The sequence below is a fragment of the Heliangelus exortis genome, chromosome 3 (genome assembly GCF_036169615.1).
Source record: "Heliangelus exortis chromosome 3, bHelExo1.hap1, whole genome shotgun sequence".
NCBI classification, from domain to species: domain Eukaryota; kingdom Metazoa; phylum Chordata; class Aves; order Apodiformes; family Trochilidae; genus Heliangelus; species Heliangelus exortis.
In genome coordinates this window covers 70,496,039-70,523,396 of record NC_092424.1, presented here as the reverse complement: position 1 = coordinate 70,523,396, position 27,358 = coordinate 70,496,039, and the positions used below count along the sequence as shown (strand labels likewise).

The window sequence follows — 27,358 nt, the reverse complement described above, 5'->3', positions numbered from 1 at the left end:
GCAACAGACTTGAACGTGCAAAGTGAAACTTTGGGGTGTGACCCATGAACAACTGACAGCAAAATTCCCGGGAGTGAAACCTTGGGTATGACACCTCTCTCCAGCCAAACCAGTTTCAAACTGGGGCAGCAGCTGGTTTTGGTTCTGCCATACCTACCACCTCACTGGAGCAGCCTGCAGCAGGCAGCCCATTTGGGCACCTCCTCTGCTTCCCTCCTTGCCACATGGGGAAAAGCCAAGCAATTGGCCCTGGGGAGGAGTCTGGAGTTCAGAGAGGGGAAACTCCCTGAAAACGTATAATTTTAATTAATACAAAGAGGGCATTTAATGCTCTCCTCCTTCGTTGGTGTCAAGGCAGAACTGGTTGCATACTGGCAGATGTCTGATCCCAAAGGTGCTCCTCCATGGGGTGCTGGAGGGTAACCCACAGGTTCCTGGAGGGGCTTCAGGGACCTCACTTCTGCTGTTTTGTTTTTGTTTTATTTTTCCAAATAGAAGTCATTCAAAGGATAAGAGTGAGAAAGAGAGAAGGAAGAAAATAAAGATGGTACTAAGTAATTGACCGAAGGTTTTGCAGGATGTTTTGGGGATACCTCCCTGATCTTGTTCAGCCCTCAAAGAGAGCAGCCAGGAAAGGGAGGGTGCAAACCCCATGGGCAGGAAAGGGTTGTGAGGTGGCTGAGCTTGAGCAAGAGGAAAGCCTTTCCCTGGCTCCTAGATCCAAGGACAGACTCTGGAGCTGTTCTCCCTCTAAAGCCATATATATACTTGCTCCCACACTGTCCTTTGATCCTGCCTTGACTGGGTGGCACTGGTTGTACTGGAGGGTTATTTGTAGTCCTGGCACTAATCTAACAAAGGCATCTTTTCACACCAAAATCTAATCACCCATTTTCATATTGTTTTGCTGGTTATTGCTCATTTTGCTACTAACGTTCCAACTATTCTCTCCCATCCATCCTTTCTTTAAGAAGTGTAACTCATGAAGACTGCTGACAACCTATAGAAATTCAGTGATAATTTTAAGGACAAAAGCAGCCCAGAGTGATGCTTTAAGTGCCAGTCCCAAGTGTTCCTGCCTGAATTAATCACACTGAGCAAAGCTGCTAGTGCTGCACTGGCTGCTGTGCTCCTCAGCCTGCCAAGACAGTGGGCTCCAAGAGGTGGAGGCATTCCTAGAGGCATTCATTGAAAGTCAGATAGGTCTGGCTGGGGAAGGAGGCATTTGTTAGAGTGAGAGAAGAGGCCGTGGCAGCAGATGGCTGAGAGGGAGGCATGGCTGACCTGTGTTGCAGTGGATGCTGTGCTGGCTGGCCATGCTGGCTCTATGTTTTTAATGCCCTGCAATCAGCACTTGAGCAAGGGAGGAGCACTTCCCAAATCCTTAGACTTTGCTGCTTGCTCTTTTTTTTTTTTTTTTTTTTTTTTTTTTCATTACGGTTCTGAAACTGTCTGAAGCAACCAAAGTGCCTTTTGATCCAGCCACGAGTGCTTAGAAGGAGAAAGGAGGAACATGCCTTGCTTTTAAGGATATGCACATCCAGCCACCTGTTGGCAACAAACATGCAGCTGGGTTGGCAGCAGTATGTAGAGCTACAAGCAGAATAACAAGAGAAGTAATTTGTACAAGCAGTGTCTAAAGCAGAAGCTAACAGAGAAGTGGCTGACATGCATGTTCTCTTTAGTGCTTGATCTGAGGAAATGGCCGGACACCACTGGCACAGCAGAGCTGCTTAACTACCCTCACCAACAAGACTTGAAAAAGAAAAATTAGTTTTAATTGCAGTATTACTGCAGTAATGTTTGCTTCCTAATTGCCTTTCGTTGGAGAAAAAAAAAAAAAACCCAAAACATGCAACAAGGAGTTTTTATTACAAGCATTACTGACACATAAAGTGAATCTGCTAACTGCCTTCCCTGTAAAAAACAGAACATTAAATATCATGGTCTGGACATTCCTTGTCCTACAAGTGTTGTATCAAATCAAATAGCACCACCGACTGTATACATCAAATATGTACATAAAAACTATTTCAGCATATTAAGTATAACAACATCAATGTAAATACTGTGTTGGTATTATCAGCCCCCTCAGCTGTGATGTCCAGAACAGGAGCGACAAGGTGGAGGGAAGGGATGAGGCACAGAGCGTAGTGGGAAGAATTCTTACTGAGGAAAATCTGTTGTTCTGAGGAGGTTTTTTCCTACTCTCAGGACAAAATGGGAGGTTACAAATTCTTCAAGAAAATACAATAAAAAGCAAAAAACTTTCTTGGAGCAAGAATGTTCCATTTCCAAAATGTCAAAATGATGCTTTGACATTACTGAAAGCTGTGGTTTCAGTTAAATAGAATTTTACGTCAGAAAGTGACATGCTTTTATGAAGAGTTTTGATTTTGACAAAGTAGAATTTTCCAGCATTGAAGCCATCTGATAAATTCTAACCAGCCCTGACTACTGATGTGCTACAGCTGGGTGCATTTCTAAGTGGAGGATTAAAATCACCATTTGAAAAAAAAAGAAGAGAGGCTAACCAATTATGGGAGATTCAAAATTATGGGAGAAAAAGAAAGGAAAAAAAATTGTTTGAGAACTCTCTAAAGGTGACATTACTACTACTGAAGATTTTTACATATTTTGGGGGATCTTTTGGGGGGAAAATATTAATTTTTTTTAAAATGTAAGAGTGAAAACTTAACTGTACAGGTTTGATGGTGATGTGAAGTCACCTCTGTCTCAGCCAGTCAGCTGAACAGGTTTCCATACTCTGCACCATGGACACAAAGGGGTGCAGATAGGTGTTACCTTCCAAGCATCATCACATTTAGGGTTCAGTATATTACATCACTCAATAGTATACAACTTTTTGTTAAACACACTTGTTCAGCTATTCCTATTAAAGGTGTTTCAGTATGCAGACAGGATTTGCTGAAAGGTGGTCAGTCCTGTAAAGATCCAGTCCTGCAAATGTACGGAGACGACTTTTTTAATCTGGGGGAGTAGCCCCCAGGAGTTCAGAGAAATTCTTGTGGGATGTCATTTCTCATAATGTTAGGGTTTTCAGGATTAGGTCTTGAATGGGTATCTTTTTGTAGGACTCCTAGTGTTGCAACATGCATCAAGTTGAATTGTATTCCATGAGGTATTTTTGTTAATATTCTGTTCTGTATGAATAGGGTCAGGCAGTGTGATGACTTGCACATCATCAGGACCCCATTTCTCAAATCATTTGAGGCTAGCTCTAAAATAACCTGCATGACTTAGAAACACTTCCTTCATCTCTTTGGTCATGCACTAAGGGTTTAAACTGTTTGGATATGTCCTTTCATCACCCTCCTTTGTGAAGGATGAAAACAAGGGCACACCCACGCCACAAATTACCTCCTCAGCCTGACACCTGTCCTGGATACATGGAATATCAGTAAGCACCTTTTTGATTTCTATAAGAGGCAGAAGAGCATTATTTTTAATCCACTTGACATATCTGCATACCTGCTGAAAGCTGCAGTGCAATCACAAACCAACACCATAGCGTCCACCCTGGACCTGAGCATCGCTGCCAAGGTCAGAGATGTACCCCCTTCATTGCCAGCTCCTCGTGGGGAATGCTCCCACCCGGCTCCCTCACTTTTTAAAAATGCAAACAGAAACAAAACCAGAAATTTTGGGTTTTCTTAGGGTGTCACAAACTACGCCAGACAGAAACGGCACAGGGAAGGGAACTGACAGCTGAGCACGCCAGACACCGTGGGAGCCATCCACCCCCCCTTTGGCATAACGGGAAACATCCTGTCAGAAACACTCTCTGCATTTGGGCTTTTCTTGAATTAATTATCTGTAAACGATGACGGGCTTATCCTGCTGCGAGCCTGCGATTCAGAGTCCGTATTTATAGATGCGCTTGATAGGAATGTCGTGATGGGCAAAGCTCATCAGACAGAAAGCACCATGGCTTCAGAGCTCTAGCCTCAAGTCTATTAGGGCTGCTCCCTCTAGTGGGAAAAAAGAATTTTAGCTGCAAAAAACCCTTTTTTCCCCGCTATTTATATATTTTTTTAAGAACTTCTTTATTTCTTTTTTAGATCTTTCCCCCCCCTCTTTATTATCTTTTTTTTTTTTCTTTTTCTTTTCCTTTTTTTTCTTTCTTTCTTTTTTTTTTTTTTTTTAATTTTTTTTTTTTAATTGAAGGATTCAAGTTTTCCAGATAGTGCAAGACACAGGGCAGTTCCCATCAGACAATAGGTGACCTCAAGCTGTGCTCTTCCAGCCCTGGAGTATCGGTGGTGGAGCTGGAGCCCAGCCCCTGCAGGTCAGCAGTTACTCCTCTGAGGAAGACCCATGGCAAGTGAGGGACTCTTTGATAGTCTTCCAGCATAGGCTGTAGCTGTGTTTGCTTTTGATTTCCCACTTCTGATTAAAAAAATAGGACTTACTATAATAATAATAATAATAATATTAATGATACAAAATAATTATTGTAATTATATACTTTTTGGAAAACTATTAACACAAAGCATCCCATTGGACTAAGAAAAGGTGACAATGCACAGATGTTAAAAAAGACAAAGTCTTTGTTAAAAAAGAAGGAAAAACAACCTGCAAATGAATGCATTTCTGTAAGGCAACATGTTACCTTCAGTTTTCCATCTAGATTTAGGTCAGGTTCTGTTGTTCAAGAAACTATTAAAACTTGGCTTGCTTGAGCTTATCAATGTGGTAGCACAGTTTCAGCGCAGGTCCCAGTTTCAGCCCCAGGTATTTCATGATCATGTCACTTTTTAGCAGCAACAAAGCATTGCCATCAATCTCCTGGTTTCAAAAGAGAGAAAGAGAATCAAAATGTGTTAACCCACTTCTACTGCTGCATCCTGACATATTAAACAAGATGAATCAGAAGTAACATGTCTCTTAGAGTAGTGCTAGTGGAAATGTCATGCATTTTGAAATTTCATTTAAAAAAATTGAAATCTGAGGTATGGTGGAAGGAAACTCTAAAGGAGGGGTTAATCAAATAGTACTTCTTATTCTTCAAGGAAGTGTAAAGCTTGTCTCTGTTTAAAAAAAAAACAAAACAGGGTTGCTCTTAAGCTTAATTCTGAGAAAAGCCAGTCAGCCCGCAGAGAAAGGAGTGATAAATAGAGGGAGAGGGATGTGTCCTCATGAATGTGCCAATAACACACCTCTGACTCTCAGTTCCAGCTTTGTCCCTGGCTATAAGCTTGCTTCACTCATTCCCAGTGCAATTATATCCAGTGATATCAGATAGATATCTGTCTGTCTATATACATGCTTCTTTTTCTTACAGATAGTAGTAACATGATTATTTGAATGCATCTATTAATAAAATTTCTTCAAATTTCATTTAACCATCATGTAAGTGGAGGAAATGATCACCAAGTTCATGTTTTTTTTTATCCCAGACCTGTTATCTTGAAAGCCTTGTCAAATCACAAAGTGAGCACAAAACAGCTTAGAGTGCACAGAGAAATGGACTCTATTTTACTATGGACTATAAAACACAAAAGGTTTCAGCTACTCTGTCCTTCCTTGGATCCTGAGCTTGCCTGTTTTTCCTGACTATATCAGTGGATTTGCTAAAAAACACTACCTTTCCCCCCAGTCTCCACCACCACCATACTCGTATCACCAGCACTGAGACATAATGAGTGCTAAGTGTATGTGCATAAATACACATATACAGGCACATACCATTGCTGTGTATATTGCATTCTGCTTTTGATGGGCAGGTCTTTCCTCTGTGATCCATTACCTGCTAATTAAGCAATACTATGGATCCTAATTTGCCCTGATCATTATTATTCCATTCGGCAGGTGGCTTAGCTGATGAGCAGTTAAGGTCACTTTCTGATTGACTAAATCAATTAGTGCTCTTCATTTTTGCAACCTCCAATCTACCCGTGATAGAAACTCTTTTCACCTTCACCCTCTTCTTTCTATTATCTTAGGGAAGCTAAGGGAAAGTAAGAGTAAGTATTACATGTAATTAATATTTGCACAAGAAAGAAAAGCTCCTGGAACTGTGGTGCCACAGGGTGAAAACACTGTCAAGGGTTTGGTGCAGAGGCAGCTGTTTCTAAACGTTGAGTTCAGCATTTTATTATTTCCTTTATTAGTACTGTGTAGGGGTCAAAATTAAACTCCATGACAAGAGTATGCCAGAGGGAGCATTCACATCCAATTAAATATCCCATATGAGCCACGTCCCTGTGCAGATTGTTGGCTTGACTTCTCTACAATATTACTGTGTCAGCCCTTTAAAAAATAATTTTTATAAGTTGAATTCTATAGTATGGTTCCCAAAGCTCTAATAGCTCTACCAGAAGATCTTGAACCAAATGTGTAGCTGGTGAAATTCAGTGCCAGCAGTGCAGTTAGCTTGTTTCACATGAGCTGAGATCTGACCCACTGCAAGTTAGAATATTGCAGGAAATCATTGTCATGTTCCTGTAAGGGGATGGACACAGCAAATGTGTGAGCTGTGAGGTCATGATGCAGTGGGTATAACATACAGATTCCATCTGCAAGAATGAGTATTTGTTTGTCAGCTTCTTGCAGCAATTGTTCTGAGGGTATTGTTCAAAATGCAGAGTAACCCCCAAATAAATCCTGTGCCATGCAAATAAGAATTGAGGTGAGAATGTCCTCCAGGATGAGACTTTTAAATACATAAAAGCCCCCATCTTCCTGAATGTTTAAGTGTCTAATTTCTTAGTAAATTCAAAGACTTCAAGATCTATATCCTTCTTGTGATATATATATATATATATATACATCTATCTATCTATCTATCTATCTATCTATCTATCTATCTAATCTATCTTCTGTGTTCTGCAGTCTCATGAACAGACACCAACCCAGGTAAGGTTACTACCTGTGACAGGACTGCAAAAAGTGGCAGCTCAGTGGTCAGTGCTCAAACATCCAAGGTAAAGAGAGGGGCATTATAGAGAAGGATGCAAGCTTACAAGTCTGGTGTCTAGCACTGGCAAAAACAGGTTGCTATTTGGATAAATTGGATTAACTCTGTTTAACTCAAAGCTTTTTGTCTCCTTCACACATGCATTTGCCAATCACTGCCCATAATTAAACTGTTAGACCATAACATTGGTTCAATCCCTTCCAGCTTGAGTTTTCTACTTTCTAATTTCCTGTGTAACTCTTTCTTCTCCTCCATTTCCCTTCGCCCAGTCTTTCTACCAGGTATTTCTTGCTGAGAGAGCATTGAATGGGGCTTTCACATAATGTCTCTACAAGGTCCCTGCCAGGCTGATGGCTCCTTTGCATGAGGCCAGAAGATCTACCAGCTAATGGGCTCAGTTCTCCTTGGCACATAGCCCTGCTGAGGGACCAAGGACCACCAGATGGGAGGCAGCAGGTAGTTCCATGGTCTTTGGTGGGCACTCTCAAGTGCCACAGAGCTCCTTGGGTGTCTTGGCAAGAAGGAAAGCTCCTTGGTTTTCCTGATACAAAGAGCTGAGACAGAGCCAGGTGATGGTGCAACACCTCCTTTCTGCACTCTGGGAGAGCTGGCACCAGGGACTGTGGTCAACACTTAAATGGCTTAATATAGTGATGGGAAGGCACACTGCCCACATGCAGGATACCTCCTCTCCCCAGCCTTCCTGGCAGTTCCACCACCCTCTCCCTTCCCGTGTCATAGCTCAGATAAGCTGATTGCCAGTGCAATGATTTTAGGTGATTGCTGGGCCTTGTCAATGACAGTAAGTGCTTCTAAGTAAATTATGCACCTACTTCATAGAAAGATTGAACATACAGGAAGATATGGCTAAGGTTAATGGACTAATCACTTCTCTCTCACCCCCCGGGTCTCTGTGATAATCCAGATGAGATCTGAAGGCAGAAAAATTGCAGGGACATATATAACTCGAAGGCGTAATTGAATTGAGTTGTGTGGCAATCTTACCCAGGTTCTCACACCTATGGCATATTTTACAGGAAAACCAATGATGAGTAGAGCCCATAGGTGCAGGGTGTTTCACAAAAGATGACAGGAACAGTCTTAGTGGCAATTTAGCTTGGTCTCTCTGGTCACAGAGCAGCTGTAGTATTGTGGCATTTTCTAGCTCAGCTGGCCCATGACTGACTGCAGCATGTCACTGTCCTCTTGCTAGATAAAAGCATGATGTGCTATCCTCTGCTACAAATGGAAACTAGACAAAAATCATGCTTTTGCACTGTACATAATTACAAGATTTAAACGTTTGCTTTTGTGGGGGGGATGTACCTGTATACTTTGCAGACCATGGCAGCTCTGTCTCCTCAATGCACAAACCTTTCTAATGGTCTCAAAAACTCATGCTAAAGCAAGTTCTTTTAAACCTGAAGGTGATGTTTTTATCCGCCTGGTTACCCCCATAGCCAAGGTAGGCCTTGCTTCATTATCAGCTTATGAGGAAGATTTGCCTTCCCTGCAGGAGGCAGGGAAATTAGGCTGACCCTAATGGCAAGTTTGGTCCTAGCACCACTGTGCCTCCTCTGTTGTTCTCATCCCAACAGCCTGTCTGCAGAGCATCAGATGGCCCCAGTACCTGCCTAGGATGAACAGACATCAAAGCCTCTCTTCAGTTTCATTTCCAAAAATTATCATTTCACATCTGGAAGTACTGCACCCAGCATGTAGCTGGAAGTCCATCAGTTGGCTCCTTCAACTCCTGTCTGCAACCTCACATTCTCATCTGTCCCTTCTGGTCCACAGGCAAGGATTGGGATCTGGCTATCAAGCCCTCTTGTTTGCTTTGCACCTTAAGGTGCTGATCAGGAGTCAGGGCCAGGGAGCTCTTCTTATTTAGACCCAGGTCCAGCCACTTTTATCCAAAGCTATGACCTCCAGCTTAACACACGCAAGTTGCTTTTAGGATAAAATCCATTTTCATAGCCAGACTGAATTGATCAAGAAGGGATGGAAGAGGAGGAGGAGGCTGAAGATATTATTAGGTGCATAAATGCCAACTCCCTATACAGCAGCAGAACAAGTAACTCCAGATCAGATGTATGTTTACAGCCTCTCCCTTAGCTAATTAAGGATAATATCAATTCCACCACTGGAGATTGCCTAGCAAAAGCAGCTATCATATTCTCCAGTGTGTCAGCAGGTCTGCTAAATTTGGTTATGCAGTTACATAATACTGTGGGGAAAAAAATTAAAAGCTTGTCTGTTTTGGGTTTCTCCTGCAAAATATCTAGAGACACATAAAAATTGTTCTTCATAGAAGAATCATAGGTGCATTGGGAAAAAAATGGCATTGAGATGAGGCTTTTTCGTGCCAATCTGACAATGAAAAAGGAGCACCAGATCCTCTGTGCTTTCTCTTAGGGTTGGTATAGAAACAATTTACATTGGTGTAGGTGAAAACAAGGAGTGAGCATTTTCTAAAGACAGTGTTAGGGTCTCCTCATTGGAGGATAGAATAGAATAGAATAGAATAGAATAGAATAGAATAGAATAGAATAGTAATTTCAGTTGGAAGGGACCTACCATGATCATCTAGTCCAATTGCTTGACAGCTTTGGGACTGATCAAAAATTAAAGTATGCCATTAAGGGTATTATCCAAACACTTCTTAAACACTGACAGATTTGGGACATTGACCACCTCTCCAAGAATCCCATTTAAGTGTTTGACCCCCTTCTTGGGTTATAAGTGAACATTTCTTCAGTCTGAACCCCTCAGCATTGCTGAACACCTTGCAGGCCCCTGCATTCAACTTGGCTGAGCACAAATACCACCTATAGCAGCCAACTGCATCTGAGAAGGGCTGTGTGACATGTGCTGGCATTACCCTGGGACTGCCCATGCACTTTGCTTTAGTTACCCAGAAATGCTAAGGACAGCCTTCTACGTACGTGTTTTCTGAAGAGGTCCACATGGGGACCTAAAGCATGAGGGTCTGCATCCTTCACAAAACAAACCACATCATCCACCGTCCAGGTCAAAGGATTCTTGCTTGATGGCCGAGCTGCGTCTTGCTCTGGTGAAGGACTTGAGGCTGTCGATATAAAAAAGGCCACAACACATTACAATGACAGACAGTGGTCCTTGGTTTGAGAGTGTGCAGGGCATAGGATCTGTGTGTGCAAGCATCAGTCTGAGTTGGTCAGGTAGGGAGAGAAGGGGTCTTGCAGTTTCCAATCTAACATCTTACTGGGAGACAAGATCCCAGCTGGTGAATAGCGTTAAGAAACATGAGACCCTCAGGTTCCTTCTGGGGAAGGAAAAATGTGCCAGCTGCCCCTGCTGTCATATCTGCAAGCAGAGGGGATCTTGGCTCAGGAAGACACCACCTTCCCACCTGGAGAGAAGGTTCTTCAACACTAAACAAACGAGTTTGCCACTGAGCTAGAGGATAAAACCAGGACTTGGGTTTTTTTTCTTTGCATTCAGGTATTAAGAGCTTGAAGAGAAGTTTCTAGTCCATATCCTCCTAATCTTATGCTCTCACAAAGCTGATGGTCCCCAGTGAATGCCTATTTAGAAAGCTACTAAAGCACGTGAAGATGAACATTGCATATGTGACTTTTTAATGGGATAAACCCTGGATGATTTAAGGTCACTTTGGCTTGCTGTAGCTTTAAATCAAGTGAATAAAGGCCCATTGGAATGAAAGTACATTTATGTTTTTATTCTTAGTCTCCACAGAATTATAAATCTCAGCTTTCATGTGAATATAATTTGCACCCCCACTTTGTGTCACTATTACAAGAACTACATAATGCTAGGTTACAGGAAATGTTTGAATATGTTTATATCCACACCAAGCAAACTTTGCATTAGCAGGTGGCAGGACACAGATCTGTAATAAGTAACTTGCCCAGACTTGCTTAGCTCTTTTTTTTAAGGCCAGTTTTCTGATGAGAGAAGTGCAAATGCTAAGCAAGTGGGCACTACAGAAGACAGTAGAGAGGAACTCAGATACCTAAACTGGAGCCAGGAGGGGTCCCAGGTAACTAAGAGGGCAATCAAAATTGCTTTAGAGAGAAGGGCTGAGCTCTCCAGAGAAATACTGATCTTACAGAGGCAGATGAAAGGTATGAGAATCCCTATGTGTGACTCAAAACATGATCCTAATGTGTGTGAGCAAATGTAGTGGGCTGGGTTTGTGGCCTGTGCAAGATTGTCATTCCATTGACTTCAGTAGAACTGCACTGATTTATATTAGCTGAGGCTCTGCCCAGATAGGTCCAGTAACAGCTTTATGTGCACATTGGTCCTTTTTTCTCTTGCCCTCATGCTCATCTTACAGTAAAATGTAATGAGGTATATTTTGCAGTTATGAAGGATGAACTCCAGAAAGCAGCAGTGCTGTGAATGTGCAAATCTGGTCGATGGGCTTCATAATGGGATGTGATGTAAATATCATGATAATTACACTCTCATTTGCTAAGTCACTTCTCTGGATATAAAGGACAAGGAGTAGCCGCAGGTCCTCTTAATTAGACAGCTAGGATTGGTGTTCATATGGACTCAGGCGACCCTGGGCTCCACTCACAGAATAAATGGAATACACAACGGTACAGACACCATCTGGAGCCTTTGGCATGAAACAATGAAGACAAAGAATGCAAAATGAGCAGGGTAATCTTGGCCATCCCCTGGATCATCAGTAACATCGAGTAACTTTGTCAGGGACAAGCGGGAGAGACAGAGGGGTTAGTGTTTCTGCCCTGTCTGACCTGCTGATGGTCTGGGTGCCAGCTGATGTGTGGAGATACACACCTCAAAACAAAGGTCAGGGAGAAAACCAGGCTTCCACAAACCAGCTGGAAAATAGAGGCAGGGGAGAAAGGTTTGGCAGTGCCCAAAGGATTGGGGAAGTTTCTACGCTACTGCCATAATGTGGCCAGGGAAGATGCGCCACTACTGAGGAGCACATTTTTTTCCCATATATTTGTATGAATGTAAGGAAAGCCCTGGAGCCTTAGCCTGGGATTTACAGTAGGCACAAAGAGAGCAGCCCCTGGTTCAGTGACTCCTGCTCACAACTCACTGCTTCCAGAAATGTCGGGAAAGGGCAAAGGGAAACAGAGAGCCCCAAGAGCGGCTGGGAGCCTTCACAGATATTGGAAATATCTGTAGTAAAAGGAAGGAGATTAGAAGAATAGGTTGAAATGACAGGGGAATTCTATTAACTTCTTCACAATCTAGCAATCAATAGCATAAATACGATTTTTTAAAGACAAGTATATAAATGACCTTTCTAAAGAGACCACATGACTAGAACTCTTCCAGGACTTAGCAGGTCAAGATAACTCTTTTGAATTCTCACCTGAGGTATAACATAATAATACAAAAAACAAGAATTATGTGTAGGTGCAAGCTCTTCAAATATAGTAATATCTTTATTCCTACCTAGAGTCAAGTTGCTTTTTCATTAATTAAGATGTGTTACTTTACTAGTGTGTAAGAGCATACCTTTACAGGTTGCTAGCAAAACTGGTGTATCAATGGCTTTCAGAGAAATATCTTGAACATAGATTTTAGTTGGTGAGTTTGAAACACTGTTTCTCCATATCTTTTTACATTTATTTTGGGGTTTAATTCACTCTGGCTTTTTAACATCCTAGTTTACACAGCTAAGTGTAATCCCTCTATTTACAAAATAAATCATCTCATGTCTACACAAAGGCATGGAGTTTATTTCAACAGTATCACTTTGCTGAAAGATTATATTAAGCACAAAAGTGTTTGATGGCAGCAGGGCAAGTACCATACATTTTTTCTTATCTGAAGATATTCACACTTAACCTAAGAATTAGATAAATGAGGAAGTCTCATGTCTCCCGGGTATCCTATGCCATCCTGTCATCAGAATTAATCAAGAAGATAATGAATACTCAGATTACAAAGAGATGGGAGTGCTCGCGACCAATAATTATTTTTAGAGATCGTAATCTAGGTCAAATCCAATTTCCTGTTTTTGACAGATGGCAAAAATTTGTCAAATTAATGGAATGGAATATGGAAATCTAGGTAATCAGAGGAAAGCACTTCCCCCTCCTGCCTGAAGCAGTGTTGGGGAAGGGGAGTGAAGAGTTTCTCCTCAGGGGAAGGTCTTGGGGCACCCCAGTCGAGACCATTGCCTGTGCAGAAAGAGATGGAGATACCAGGTCAGTGGCCAAAACACAGCAAAACCAATGGGAATATGTGGCCTGGCTTGGTCTGGTCTCTCATCCCATGCAGACTTTTCTCTGACCTCCACCTCTGGCCTCGGGACTTTCCTGAGAAAAAGGGTGGAGAGAGAGGAAGCCATCAGCCAAACAACTGCAGTGGCATGACAAGGAAATCTAATGCTAAAATGGAGTTAAACCTGCAGAAGAAGGAAAGATAAACAACAGACTCCCTAAATATGTTCTTGGCAAACAAACAGAGCCCAGAGGGAGTACGGTCATTGATAGATAAGAGTGGAAAGGGAATGACAGATGAACTTTAATATTGCTGCAGGCCTAAATGATTTCTTTGCCTCAGGGGAAGGGGGTGGGAATGAAATTTTAAAAGGTTCTCTCTGATTGCACTGGAGCAGATAATAAGGAGCAGCAGATCTACTGAAACTAAGCAGAAGTAGCAGGCCCTCAAAGGAGCAGAGAATTACTTTTAAAAACAAACCACCTTCCACTATAAACAAGAACTTTGTAGAAGACAGTTTTCTAAAAGTCTAGGGCACACCAGGCAGACAAGGAGAGGCATTAGAAACACAGGCATATGGAAGAACGTAATTAGAGGATATTTATGGGTTCAGGGGGGGTTGACAAGCCAGTCAGCTCCAGAAAGAAGATTTGACTTAGCACATCATTTTGCACTGGTAGGCACTTGCAGGACGTGTTTTGCACCACCTGGCTGGTGGCCTCAGCCCTGTAGTCTGGCAGGGCAGAGTCCTCATCCCACCACATCCCAGTGTGGTGGTTGTTGCTGCTCCCAGCATGGCACATGCCATGGAGGGATGCAATATTGAAGGTGCTCCTCCACACACTGCAAGAGCAGCCCAGCATCCAGCTGCATGAGATGTGGCCGTGGGCTGGCGTTAAATATTTATTTGTACCTTTCTTGCTTTGCCTCTCTTTTGCAAGGGAAAAAGAAAAGGCAGCTTACTGAAAGCATTGGGAACTTCCAGCCTGTAAATGTCCTCAAAAATGAACACGAGGGCTGTGTTTGCCAAAGAAGTGGTACCCAGCAGTGAGCTCTGTAATGCCATCAGCAGCTTCTTTGCCACTGCCTTGGGATGTGCTGAATCTGGCCCCTGTGGGGTTCTTGCAGTATTATTCTGGAAAAAGAGAAATTTCAGATCCTGCTCCTCCAAAACGTTTTCAGGAAATAAATGTATTAGCAAGCAGGATTGTGTCTTTAGCAAGGGCCCTCAGGTGATAATAATTAACTGCTAATATTAGATAATAAAATCTGCATAAAAATAACAAGCTACAGGGTAAGGTTAAGGTTATTATATTGTGGTTGAACATGCAATTCTTCATACTTGGAATAAAAGCTTTGTTTGTTATGTAAGCAGGCTTGGAAAGGTTTATGATGTCCTTGACTATTCCTCCTCTGATTTAAGAGCTTCAATTTGGCAAATGATGACAGGAAAGTGAATGTTTATCTGTTAGCAGACCAGGCTATCTTTCTGAAATGAGTTGAGTTTGGGGGTTTTTTGTTTTATCTATTTATTATTTTTTAGCATAATCATGGAGAATTAGGCATCAAATTTCCAATTGCATTAATGAGAGCTTTGAGGTTTAATCTCATCCATTCCGCTTGAAAGAGATGTCCTGCTGTGCACTGAGATATGTTTTATGGTTATGGTTTATTCCATGATATTTGCCCACCCTGATAAATAAAGCAAGTTATTTTTCAAAAATATCCATAAATAAAACTTGGTTTGAGGTTTCAGAGAGAGAAATTCTTCCTCTTTTTAATGAGTCCTGCCCATCCCTGCCTTGTAAGTATACAAACTGAGAAGGATAAGGACAGAGACTGGCATGCACTGCTTACTCATCTTTTCTCACTTATAATTCAGCAGCATAAAAATTATCACTAGAAAGAGGAAACACAAGTGCAGAAGCATCATAGAGAGAGCACAGATTCCAAAGACCTTTTCAAGAGAGATTTTGCAAAGACAGTAATAAAACTCCAGTGCGGCTGCACTAAGACAATTGCTGAAAGATGTGTATTTTTAAAGTCTGGGATTTCCCGCAGCACCCAGCAGCACGGTGGATGAAAGTTTGATAGCTGTGAAGAAATACAGTCTCTAATTTTAAGGAGGAGCAGGCAATGCTTTATAGGACTCTACAGCTGGAATCCCAGCGTTACAGAGCTGCTGCTATCACAAACAGAGAAGGAGATGAAAGGCTGGAAACAGCACAGTTTCTTTACTGCTAGAAGGGACATCCTAATAAATCTGTGGGTACCTTGACTTCGTGCATGTCACTGTGTTGCCCCTCACAGTCACTGAAAACCTCCTGGCCATGTCAGGGAGCAAATGACTCTCCTGTGCCTCAGAGAACCCACGTCCTGCTGTGTACCATGGGAAACTGCTGGCGGGGCCAGAAAGAACTGAGGGGATCAGAGGAAATGCAATGGACACTGGTGGCACAAACGTGCTGTAGCCATCTGGGCTGCTGTACTGTGGAGCATGTGGTGGAGCACAGGGAATTGCTGTTCCTTTTGTCAGCGACTTTGACAGAAAACCCATCTCTGTATGGGTTTGTGTATACCTTTACAGCAGACCCTAATATACAATAGATGATTCCAGAACTAATAGATTGTTGGTAATTATAAATAAACAATATCAATAAATCGATAACCATTTTTGTGCTGTTCACTGCCTAACTGCTGGTTTGAGGGAGCAGCTGTTGTGCTGACCAAACGACCCAGAGGTCCCAGAGGAATTAGTGTAATGCAAAGGTCAAATGCTTGTCACACTAAAAACACTAAGCAGTCTTGGGACCAGTCCTGTTACTCCAAAGTATCATTTGTAGCATTTTAGTAACTTCTAACTGCTTCAAAGACATCGACAGATCATGAGTGCCTGAGTCAAAAGTAATCTCTTCCCCTTTGATCCTCAAAATGCTTTAATGTGTTTCAAGCTAGAGAAATGTAGGATCCTGCAAAGCCTATTGCATCACCCCTCTGTAATTTTTCTGTTAGTTCAGTTATAGAAGAGAAAAAGGTGCCATTTTGTAAAGACTGCAAATTCTGTGAGAAGTCATGATAAGAGAGATGGCACTGTCTCCTGAAGCTTAGCATCCTGCTCAGGACCATGCTGAGTTTTCAAAAGACATTTGCTGAGACTGGAAAACAGTGAGAAGGAAGAAGCCAAAGCAATGCAGCTGAGCAAAACTAAGCAGTTCTGATTTAAAGCTTCGGTCCTTTGAATTTAGATTCAAACCCCTGATATTGTGTCTCCACACAACACATTTTTAAGCACAGGAACTCTACTGTTTTTGTGGATGCCAAACCACGCAAAGCATTCAGTAAGCCACCGGGTGATGCAGAGAAGAAAAAAACCTATGCAGGGTCACTAAGTATGAACCCACCACTTTGGGTGCAGGAAGCCCTTGAACAACAGATTTCTGGCGGTGGGGAAAGAAGCAGAACTATCTCTGAGCTTATCTCTTTTATGGGGGTGTGCTGCTGTCTCATCCTGGAGACACAGTGAGCAGCCAGAGGGACCTTTGCTCTGAACTGCTCTGACCCTTCCGGTGTGCTACAAAGCACCGATGTCTGATGCCAGGCAGAATGATAAAGATTTTCAAAGCAAGCAAGTAACAATATTGTTAAATCTTGGCCCCTCGCAGCTGCCGACTAAAAAGCTTGACGGAAGCATCCCAGTTCTGCTAGGAGGCTCTAGGGAAAGCACTGGGAGAAGTTAAAATGAATCCCGTGCACAGTAAACCTCTTGTCCTCCCAGCACCTGATTATGCTGGCCTGAGATGCAGTGAGCAAGATCTAAAAGAAAGAGCTTTTCATTTCCTTTTCTTTGAAACCGAGGCACTTGGTCCTTTGTGGCAACCTTTTACAAGTTGTTTGCAGTAGTGCATTTCTCTATTATCCACTTTTCTTTGAATAAAGTTGACTCTAAGTTAAGAAAAAATGATGATGAGAACTTAATGCTTATCTGTGCTCTGAATAACAGTGTAACACAAGGGAAAACCAGGGAAACAAGTGTGTGGAAATGATAGAAAAGTGAGTGATGGTTTTGCATAGGTGCTGAACATTTAGGAAGGCAAACCTAGATAGGCAAAGAAATACCAATCAAAATAATGGCAATCGCTATTTTGGAAGAATACTGTTCAGAAATATTAAATAGTGAAAGTTCAGGAACAAGAAATAATACAGATACAGGGGAGGTGAGGGATGAGAAGGAATTTTACAAAGGTCTGCGGCTACTGGGAAGAGGCTCTGGAGTGGTTACCAAACAAGAATGAGCAAAATCAGATGCAGTTTCCAAGGGAAATGAAGGGCAGAAAGACAGTGTAATGAGCTAATGCAGACAAAAGGGCTAGGGAAACCAGTAAGGTTTCTGCAGATATATCAAGATTTTTTTAAAAAATACCAGTGTGACAGTAGGTCCCATTAATAAATGAGCAAGGGAAAGAAATTAATTACTTAAAAATGCGTGAGCCACTTCAACTCCTTTGTTAGATCCATCTTCAAGATGAAAAATACATAAATGAATTTTGAATAATTAGTATGGGGTGAAGAAACTGCTGGAATCACTGGTTAAAGACATGTTAATGGAGAACTTGGAAAATGAAAATGAAGGCAAAGTTAACAGAAATTCAGGGAATTAGCTAACCTGTTTGATGAACTCAGGTAATTTCTAGAAAAAAAAAAAAAAAAAAAAGAAAAAGTCATAGCTAATAAGTAATATAGCTGCTGGGCAGAGTGACCAACCCAGCAAATGTAAATCCTATTAGGGTAGCTGAACAAAAATAAAAAGAGAGTGAAGGAGGGTTATTGAATGAAGTGGTTACCACATCATCCCTTGAATTTGCAGATAAACTTCTTGTGACTTTGCTTCCTGAAGGATAAATGAGCCTTATGCAGTTAGCTGGATGATTTCTAAAAAGATACTTTGTTGGGTAGTCTTTTTCAAGTAAAATCTGGCTTGGTTCATGATTGAGGGGGCAGGATGGGCCATGCAGATAGGAGGAAAAACGTTTTGCTAAGATGCTTTGGGGTAGGCACTAGTTCTTGGCTTTCCTTTACATCATTTCTTGTACGCAGTTGATGTCGCACAAATAACAGGTCCCTACCTGTAGGCAGTGTCAATCTTTGGGAGGAATGCCTTATATATTAATATTTATAGCTGTAAGTTGATGATAGCAGCTGTGATTGCCACACGATTATACATAATACATATGTTTACATAATTAATGACAGTATTAGAAAACATTCACCTTTTTACTTAATTAATGAACAGATTGATTTTGTGTTTACATAGGTTATTATTTCTCCTTGTAAATGGAAGTGTGAGCGGTCTGGATAGATGTCAACCCAGACCCACCTCACTAATTTTCCTGGGAATATGGGAGTGAGTTGACTCCAGCATGGCACCAACCTAGCAGCACACATTGCTAAATGGAAGCTGTTATATTACCACTTCTGTTTCCTTCAAGATAGGTCCCGTTCATCGTTGGGCTGGAGGTCTGATGCCGTAGGCCGGTAGATGAGGACCCTCCTGAAGACATCTGGGCAGGACGATGGCTACAGGATGAAGAGGAGCCTCCAGCAGGATGTCCATCTGCAGGACCCTGCCTCATGGAATACATGGAGCCCATGCAACCAAAGGCAGAATCAGCAGGATCCACGCTGTACCTCTTCATGGTCGCAGGATCAGCCAGGTAGTCCTCAGGTATGACGGTTTCTGCTCAGGAAGCCAAGACACAATAGAAACATCAGTAAACCAGAACCAATCTTAATCCAGCCCTTTAATTTTTTTAGCTCCAAATTTCTCTACAGACATCTGGCTGAAGGGAGTCTTTGCTGAGAATTAATAAATAATGAAGGGAAGCATTACCACTCAGAAGTCAGTAAGGGTCACAAGAGGGAAACTATAGCTTGATGTGACTCAGCCATTGTCAGCTTATAGCAAAATTCTCCATAAAGTCCTGGCTTCATGGTGCTCCCCAAATACCACTACAGACTGGAGGACTGTACAAAGGTTTTTTGCTTTGTCTTTCTTTTAAGACCATGCAAGTTGAAAGGAAGAAAGCAGAAGACAAGACGGGCATTTTGTTGGGTTCATAATGCCTGGCAGCCAGTAGGAGGGAGTACAGGTAATAAATCAAAGCATTCCAGTTCCAAGAACTAGTCAGAAAAATATCCTCAGATGCAAATGTCCATCAGTCCTGATATCCCAAAAGAAGAAGAGTCCTGATGGCTGACAACCATGCCCAAGGTTTGCCATGGGCAGACATGTTCAGACATGAGTGTCAGCACCAATGATGACTGCAAGACACTGCTTTGGTGCCTCGCTTCCACATTGCACTTTTCACACTGTATAGGAGTCAAATACCTTGCTTTTCAGATTCCTCCCAATAGACCAAATTTTGTGCTTAGAGACTCTCTTTCCCTTTGCTTGAGGGTCTAATGCACAGCCATGAGGTAGGTCTAGCCCCAGGTTTTGCAGTACGTAGGCTTTTTTCCAGTTCCTCTCAGACCTATGTCCAGGTCCATCTTGTTTCACTATCTGGACTGAGACCTCCCTCTCTGGGTCATTGTCCTACTCTGGCCAGTCCCAGCTGACTCCCAACAAGCCTCAGTATCCAGGATCCTTCCTGCTTGCCTTTTGTGTCTTCACAAAACATAGTCAAAGCTCTTCTCATTCCTACTGCCATTCTCTCCACAAAACCAACCCTCCCCTTCCAGGACCCTCTTCTTTACCTCCACCACCATCACCACTACCACTGAGATACAACCAGAGCCCCTGGAAACATCTCTGAGATCCAGATCTTCACATAATCCCAACAGATACTGGCAACCTGCTCTTGAGAGTTTCCCTCTCCCACTGCAATGTGCTTCTCCTGGCATATTGTGTAGCCTTCTTGAGTAACAGGAAGGATTTATGCTGTAATTTATGCTACAAGACCCAGACCCCATTGCTAATTGGTGTTGAGACTGTATATAATAGAGTTTTCCTTTTAATTTACAATTTTACTCTTCCTTTGAAAAAAACAAAACCAAAAAACAAAAAACCCCAAAACCTTGGCAACTGTGTACAGTAGTTGATGTTAAACAAACATGATTTAGTTTGATGACTCAAATGCTCAAGACTTGTGCCATGCCAGCATTGTGGCTCATGTGTCAAGCAACAGCACAGATTTTTGTTACATGATTGCCTGATTTCATTTTCATGCTGCTGTATTTCAAAACTTTGTCCCTTTCTGGGCCAAGGCTAGACTCACCATAAGAAAAACATCAGACCTGAAGGACAGATGTAAATATGAAGTTGCCTTGCTTTTGGGCAATTGCCTTTGCAATTGCAAGTAACTTTCCTCTAGTGAAGCTTTTTTCCCTTAGATAATTTGAATCCTTCCAGCATGCATTCAAGTATCCTGCTGCTTTCTGCCAGGGATTTCTGAGCTTGATTCTCACACAAATACAGATTGGGTATAATTCTATTGAATCCAGTGTAGTTCAGCTAACTTAACCCTCACATAAGAGAAACAGAAATCAGACCCTCTGAACCTTTCTCCCTAACCTTCGACAGATGCCAAAACTGTATAGCAATTGAACTAAATACCTTGCTTTTCAGGCTCCTCCCAATAAACCAAAGAAAATCCAATCAAGCCTCCTCATTCAAAGGAATTTAATTAGCGTGTAGAACACTTGCAATAAAAGCCTCTTACGCATAAAGAAGACAGCTCTTTCTGCAGCATCCTGCCTGCACCACATGGAATAATTATGCCTCTTGTGAATCATTACCTCTTTATTCCAGGAAAAGAATGCTCTTTTAATATGATTACAATATGAAGAAGCTACAGACTATCAAAACAACAAACAGTGCATTAAAAGAGCCCTGCTAAATAAACGTCATGCAGCTTTTATTGCTATGGATATAAATGACTCCAAAATTTGTGAGCAGACACCAGGGATTTTTTGATTGATATCAAACTCTCTCGGTAATCTGTGTTAGATAGGACATACACGGGTGGAAGGACACTCATGAGTTGTGTTTGAGACTATGACCAGGAGCCAGATGCCATCATTTCCATTTCTGACCCTGCCTAAGACTCTTTTTTGATCTAGATCAATTTATTCCATGTGTCACCGCTTCAGGCTCCAAAATGGGTGTAATTATGCCCATTGCCACAGACCGAGCAGGAGCCTCCATTCATCACTGTTTGAAACACATCCCAGTGGAAGGTGCTTTGGGAATTTGAAAGTAATATTCATGTCTTCATTGGAGAGGGTCAAGCAGGGATCATCTCAGCCAGACATGTTTCTAAGCAAGCCTTTTCAGAGCTCCTGATCTTCAAGTTGACACGAGCAGTCGGTTGATTACAAGAGCAACTCACCGGTCGCCTTCTGCTGACCAAAAGAAGCTCATGATGAAATGCAGGTCACACTTAGATTAGAAAAAAGGAAGACTGTGTGTTCAAATATATGTGGTTACATGTTTTAAATTATAGAGTTTTAAAAGGTGCTGGTCAGCTTCTGTGCTCCCTGCTGAGTGCAGCCTGCTTTGTAGAACTGCACAAGCTGATGCTCCTTAGGCAACCATGCCTCTCTAAGTCCATGCCCTGGGACAGTCTGCAATTCATTATGTCCCTGAGATGTCACACAGTTGATGACACTTCAGGGCAGGAGAAGACATCTGCATTTCATGACCCCCCCTCCCAGCAGCAGAGAAGAGGTGAAAGTGACCACGGACAGCCTGTGTGGGCACAGTCTGTGTAGCCTTCTGTCATCAAGCTACTGGATTTGTGGCAAAGGGAGAGCCAGTGGATGTCATTTGACTTGACTTTAGCAAGGCTTTAAATGTGGTCTCCCACAATATTCTTGCAGGTAAATTAGAACATTGTGGTTGGGATGAGTGAGAAACTGGTTGGATGATCAGGCTTAGTGGGTCACTAAGGTGATGTGTTGTGAAGGGGCCAGTAAAAAGTGGGGTAGCACAGGCATCTAGCCTGGCATTCAGTTTTGGTCTTCAGGATAACATAAAACAAACATGGAGAAATGGGTGAGTTCAGCAGAGAGCCACCAAGATGCCTGGAGCATGGAGCACTTGCCCTGCCAGGAGAGGCTGGGAGGATGGGACTCAATCAGCCTGGGGGAGAGGCAGCTTGGGGGTAGAAACCTAACAGCAGCCCACAGGACTCATAGGGAGGTCACCAAGAAGATGGAGCCAGGCTATTCACAGCTATGCACAGCAGAACAAGAGGCAACAAGCAAAAATTAAAATTAAAGCTTCAGATTGGATATAAGAAGAAACCTTTTCCCCGTGAGGACAATGGAGCAGTGGCAGAGGTTGCCTGGAGAGGTGGGCTCTGGCACTGGAGGCTTTGCAGACCCAACTGGACAAAGTCCTGAGCTGATAGCTGACCCTCCTTTGGGCAAGGGATTTGACCAGAGACCTCCTGGGGTCCCTTCCCTCCTCAATTGTCCTCTGTTCCTGTGACTGTTGTCATCTCCACTCCTAGAAGAAGACATGGAGGGTGGGTTAGGACAATGGCAAAGGCTCCTGTGAGGTGTCTAGAACCCTTACAGTGGCACAAGAGACAGTAGGAGGGACAATTTCCACTATCCAAAACACACAGAAGACTATGGAAGTTCCCTGTTTTCATATTTCTCCAGCTCCTTGTGACTCTGTGCATGAGTTGGGGCTCCACCAATGATGTGTATGAAAATTTCTGCATTTTGTAAGCTCCCAGAAGGCCTTGTAAAGTGTACAGCTTTCACAGCTACTAATCCCACTTTGGCCAATTAGGGAAAAACATGTTTTCTGAACCAACAGAAGAAAACAGAACTCTCTATTGAGGTTTAAAATGCAACATTTTCATAAATCTGTAAATTAGGTCTTCTGTATTCTGTCACACACCTGTATTTTATTTTCTAGGTAGTCAGCAGAAGGGCACACACTAGTGAGAAATGAGTACACATTGTCTTAAAGCAGGATTTATGAGAAAGCTGCTTTGAGTCTTTGCTTTGAACACAGTAGTCCCCACTGAAACTGTTCATCACCCTGATATGCTCAGGCCATTTTGGCAGTTTCCCTTTCCATGGATTGTGCACAGGCAATTGGGCTGAAAAGCCCAAGGCCGTTACATCCAGCACACCTTAAAATACCACAAAGAAGGTGAGAAAAAAACCTACCTTCCCAATTTAAATATGCAAATTTCTTTAGCTGAGCTTCTTTAAAGTGATAGTCTGTATGTTTCCTGGCCAAATTCCTGAAAAAGGGTCATCTGAGAGTTAAAAGAGCATAAGAACCTGCAGCTCATATCCCAGCTCTGCTGCAGACCTCTGGATTGACCTTGGTCAGGTTATCCATCATCTCTGGACCCCAGATCTCCATTAGGATGCAGAAAAATGCTTGTTTTGTCTTTGACCTCCTTCATATGTTAAGTCCTTTGCCTTGGTGTTATCTGTATGCCACTACAGCGTGTCACATGCATGTGCTAATGCAGTACAAATACAATGGATGTTTGGTAGCATCTGGGACTAGAGACACTCCAGAAAAACAAACAAACAAAAATTATGTGTCCCATTGTGCATGAGGGTAGCAAATGAAAATCCATTTCAGGTCAAGCAGGAAATGAAGAATAAGGTAATAAAGGGGATGATGATCCTCAGCTGATGTTTTCCTCAGCAGATCTAATCTCTCACTTCTTTGTCTTAAAAAAAAACAAACCTTAAAGAAACATATTCTGCTAAAATCTCTCCTATAGATAAAGTCTTTCTGCACTCAAGAGATGCTGTGTAATCTGCCTTCCCTCCTCTTCTCCCAGCCAAACACATCTTGTGCCATTTTCCTCAGATGCTGCTGCTCCCACATCACTTCTCATGTTACATCCCTCTCTCCCTTTACCTGTCTCAGCCTCCCTGCTTACTCCCTCCATCTGCTCCTCCCTCTATTATTCCTCATCACCTCTCCCTCCTGCTTCTCCCATCGTTTTCCCACTGCCTCAACCTTGCTCAAACACAGCTTTTCCACAGTTTGCCAGCTATTTTCCTATCTCTCTTTTCTATTTTCCTTCCTTCACTGCTGGCATGCCTAGCCATTTCTTCCCCAGGCTGTTCCCCTTCCATCCATCTCACCATTTCATTAATCCAGCTTTCCCTTTCCTGATACCCCAGCCTTGCTCTGGGTTTGTCCCCAGAGTGCCCCTTGGATAGCAGAGCCCAAGATCAGGGCAGTGAACCAGGACCAGGATCTCCACTCCCAGTTCACGGGCAATGCCCTGTGCAGCCATGGAGTGGCTGCATCCAGGTAAAGGCTGCACAGGGCACAGGTGGAAATCTGCACACCCATGTCTGAGCACACCAGACACTGTCCCCAGACCTGGGATGTCTTCTTTTACACACCAGTAACTTCCTGGGACATCTGCCCTTCCTTCTAGGCTCATATGTTTGTGTAATTTCCTAATTTTGTACTCTGCCACCTGAAATGCTCGATCACCTATATTGGCTCTAATTACATTCCCCATTAACTACTTTTCCACACAGTCAATATAGATGTCTTTTTTTTTTTTCTCCACCCCCACTCTTCCTTTTTTGTGTTTTCTCCTATTCCTCATTTCGTTTAATGATGGGCTTTGTCCTCTGACCCTTCCCCATACCTTTTAAAGTGCTACCATATATTTTCTATAATGGGCTGACCAGATGTGAACTCTGTATTTTAAGCAGCATGATATCATATCTTCCTCAGACCTCTCCCTAAGCCAGGGCCAGCCTTTTCACATCTCCCAGTCATACTGACAGAAGCCAGCCACAGTGTCAAAATCCTAGTGAAAGACTCCTCAGCCAGTTTTATCTTCACCTGTATTTTATAGTTCCTGAGCTTGGTTCAGTCTTCCCACATGAGGATGGTACTTGCCTAACTGGGAGACAGTTTGTGGGAACTGTAGGGGATGGCTTTAAGCAGCTGTGGGGTTTAGAAACCATGCATGTCAGCCCTCATGGAAGAAAAAATAAAAGTGAATATACACAAAAAACAAAGGGAGAAATACAGAAGGAAGTATTTCAGGTGAGATTCACTGCCTGTTCAATCTAGTTAAGCTGGAAAGGGAGAGAGTAGAGGGATCTAAACAGTATTTAAGAGTGTGAAAAATATGCCTTGGTTCTGAAATGCTATCTTCTATTTTAACATCACCTCTTAAAATATTAAAAAATAACTTTTCCTTTGTCTGCCAAACAGCCTCACACATTTTTTTTCCAGCCAGAAATGGACCGTGCACCTTATCTTCCTTGTAGCTTGAGCCTGTATGCATCTCTATAAAGATAAGAGCTTCCTTCCTATGATGGATTAAGACTTTCCAGCTCTCCTTCAGTGATTTACTCTGGGATTACAGCACCAGCCCATTCCTTTTAGCTCCGTCGCCTGTCCAGGCACAATGAAAATATGATGTCACCCCTCAGCAGGCATTTCTACATCATGTCAACACACTCTCTGGTGCATGCATCTGCACCCCTCACAGTTGGGCAAGGATGGGACCTTTTCCTCACCATCCCCTGGCTGACAGGGCTTGGCTGGACCAGGAAAGCATTAGAAGGAGTGGCATCTGGGAGCAGAGCAGAGCTGCTCACTGCTCACCAAGGCAGAGTGGCACAGACAGATGTCCCCAAGGAGCCACAGCATCCCTGAGGCTGCTGCAGAGGGGCAGCAAGCAAGCAGGCAGCCCAGGGCATCCGCTGACAGCAGTTCAGGGCTGTCATGCCTGTGTTTTTTTGGTCTACAAGATAACTTTTGCTTGGGTTATAGGAACACACAATTGCATCCACAGGGAAAAAAAGGGGTGGTACTAGTCAGTCAGGACAGGAAAACACAAATAAATCTCATCCACTTGTGAATGTAGATATTATGAACACTGAAACCATGGTCACACTCTGGAGATAAAAGCTGCAGTGAATTCTCCAGGGTTTTGTCTGAGACTTTACTGCACCATGTATCATCTCTCTGTGTCCTAGCTGCTGAGAAGTACCTCACAGTAATTGAAATGCTGAATCCCCCAAGGAGAAACTGCCAGTCAGTTAACACCAAGAATCTAAATTTTTAGAGAATTTTCCAAACTCCAGTGTTGTGCTGATTACAAGGACTTCAGCATAGGCAATTGTTTTTCATTATTTAAACGATTTCCCTTGAGTGTTTGCAGCCCAGACAACAGCCACATTGTGTTTAATGTGGTAGAACCAGGGAATGAAACCAGCTGGGAACAGATCTACGTGGTTTTATTGTCCAAACTGCGTAAAAAGGTAGAGTAAATTCACAAGCTAGCTGGTGACAAATATATTAGATTTAATGATAAAGGTGCTCGTGTGTATAAATAATCCATCAAGGATTTTTTTTTCCCCAGGTACTTGGGGATGATTGAGTAAATGTCTTGTATTGCAGTGGAGAGGTTTTAGTCCCATGTTACAGTGCAGGCAAGTTGTTTAGGCACTACATGCCCGTGATTGAAGGCAAAGGAATTTCAGTGATGTAAGGGATCCGGCCTTCAGAAAAAAGTCTTCCTTTGGTCTATTCCTCCTGATTTCAGACCCTCTCTCCCTTGCCTTCGTACTACACCAAAGTGTACATCATGAAAGGAGATTTATCAGGGTTGGATGGTTTTGTGTCATAGCACAGCAATAGTTCTCAACTTGCAGAGGAGACAGCAGAGGCTGCGATTGATCTTTCCTGTCTCCAGCTTCTAGCAGCACCTGAAGGGCTTTTCTACCCAGGTAGCTTATAATATACTCTATATGCTTATAAATAAGCATTGATAGAAGTCATAAGGAACTGTATATAGAATAGAACAGAATAGATGAAATTGACTGTGGTATTTGAAATTTTCAAGGTGTTATACACTGGCATTCTCTGCAGTTGATTCTCTGTTCATTTCTGTTTGTTTACTGCCATGATGAATCTCCTTGAGTTATATGGCTTAGTACTGGCTTAAAATATTTAACAGCAATTTTTTGTTTGAAAAAAAAATAATTTGATACAATAAGAAGTGAGATGTCTAGAGCAAAGTGCAGTAACAGCAAAATAAGCTGCATTTGCCCATTAATAACTAGTAATATAATCCAGAAATTCCACAGAGCACATATAAAGCATAAGCCTGTGCATGGGTATACATATGTATAAGATCTTTTATAAAGTCATTGCTTCATTTCTCCCTGCCC

The 27,358-nt window shown here is 42.5% G+C and overlaps 1 protein-coding gene across 1 annotated transcript in view; it reads right to left on the bottom strand.

Annotated features, from left to right (window-relative positions):
• Positions 1–4,215: 4,215 nt before the first annotated feature.
• SCML4 (Scm polycomb group protein like 4) overlaps positions 4,216–27,358 on the bottom strand; it is a 44,420-nt gene continuing 21,277 nt past the window's right edge. The window contains exons 5-7 of the mRNA XM_071742486.1: positions 18,630–18,896; positions 9,886–10,028; positions 4,216–4,809 (exon numbers count right to left, since the gene is read on the bottom strand). Of these exons, the coding sequence (XP_071598587.1) occupies positions 4,684–4,809; positions 9,886–10,028; positions 18,630–18,896 (536 nt within the window). The 3' untranslated portion in view covers positions 4,216–4,683. The remainder of the gene's footprint in view (positions 4,810–9,885; positions 10,029–18,629; positions 18,897–27,358) is intronic.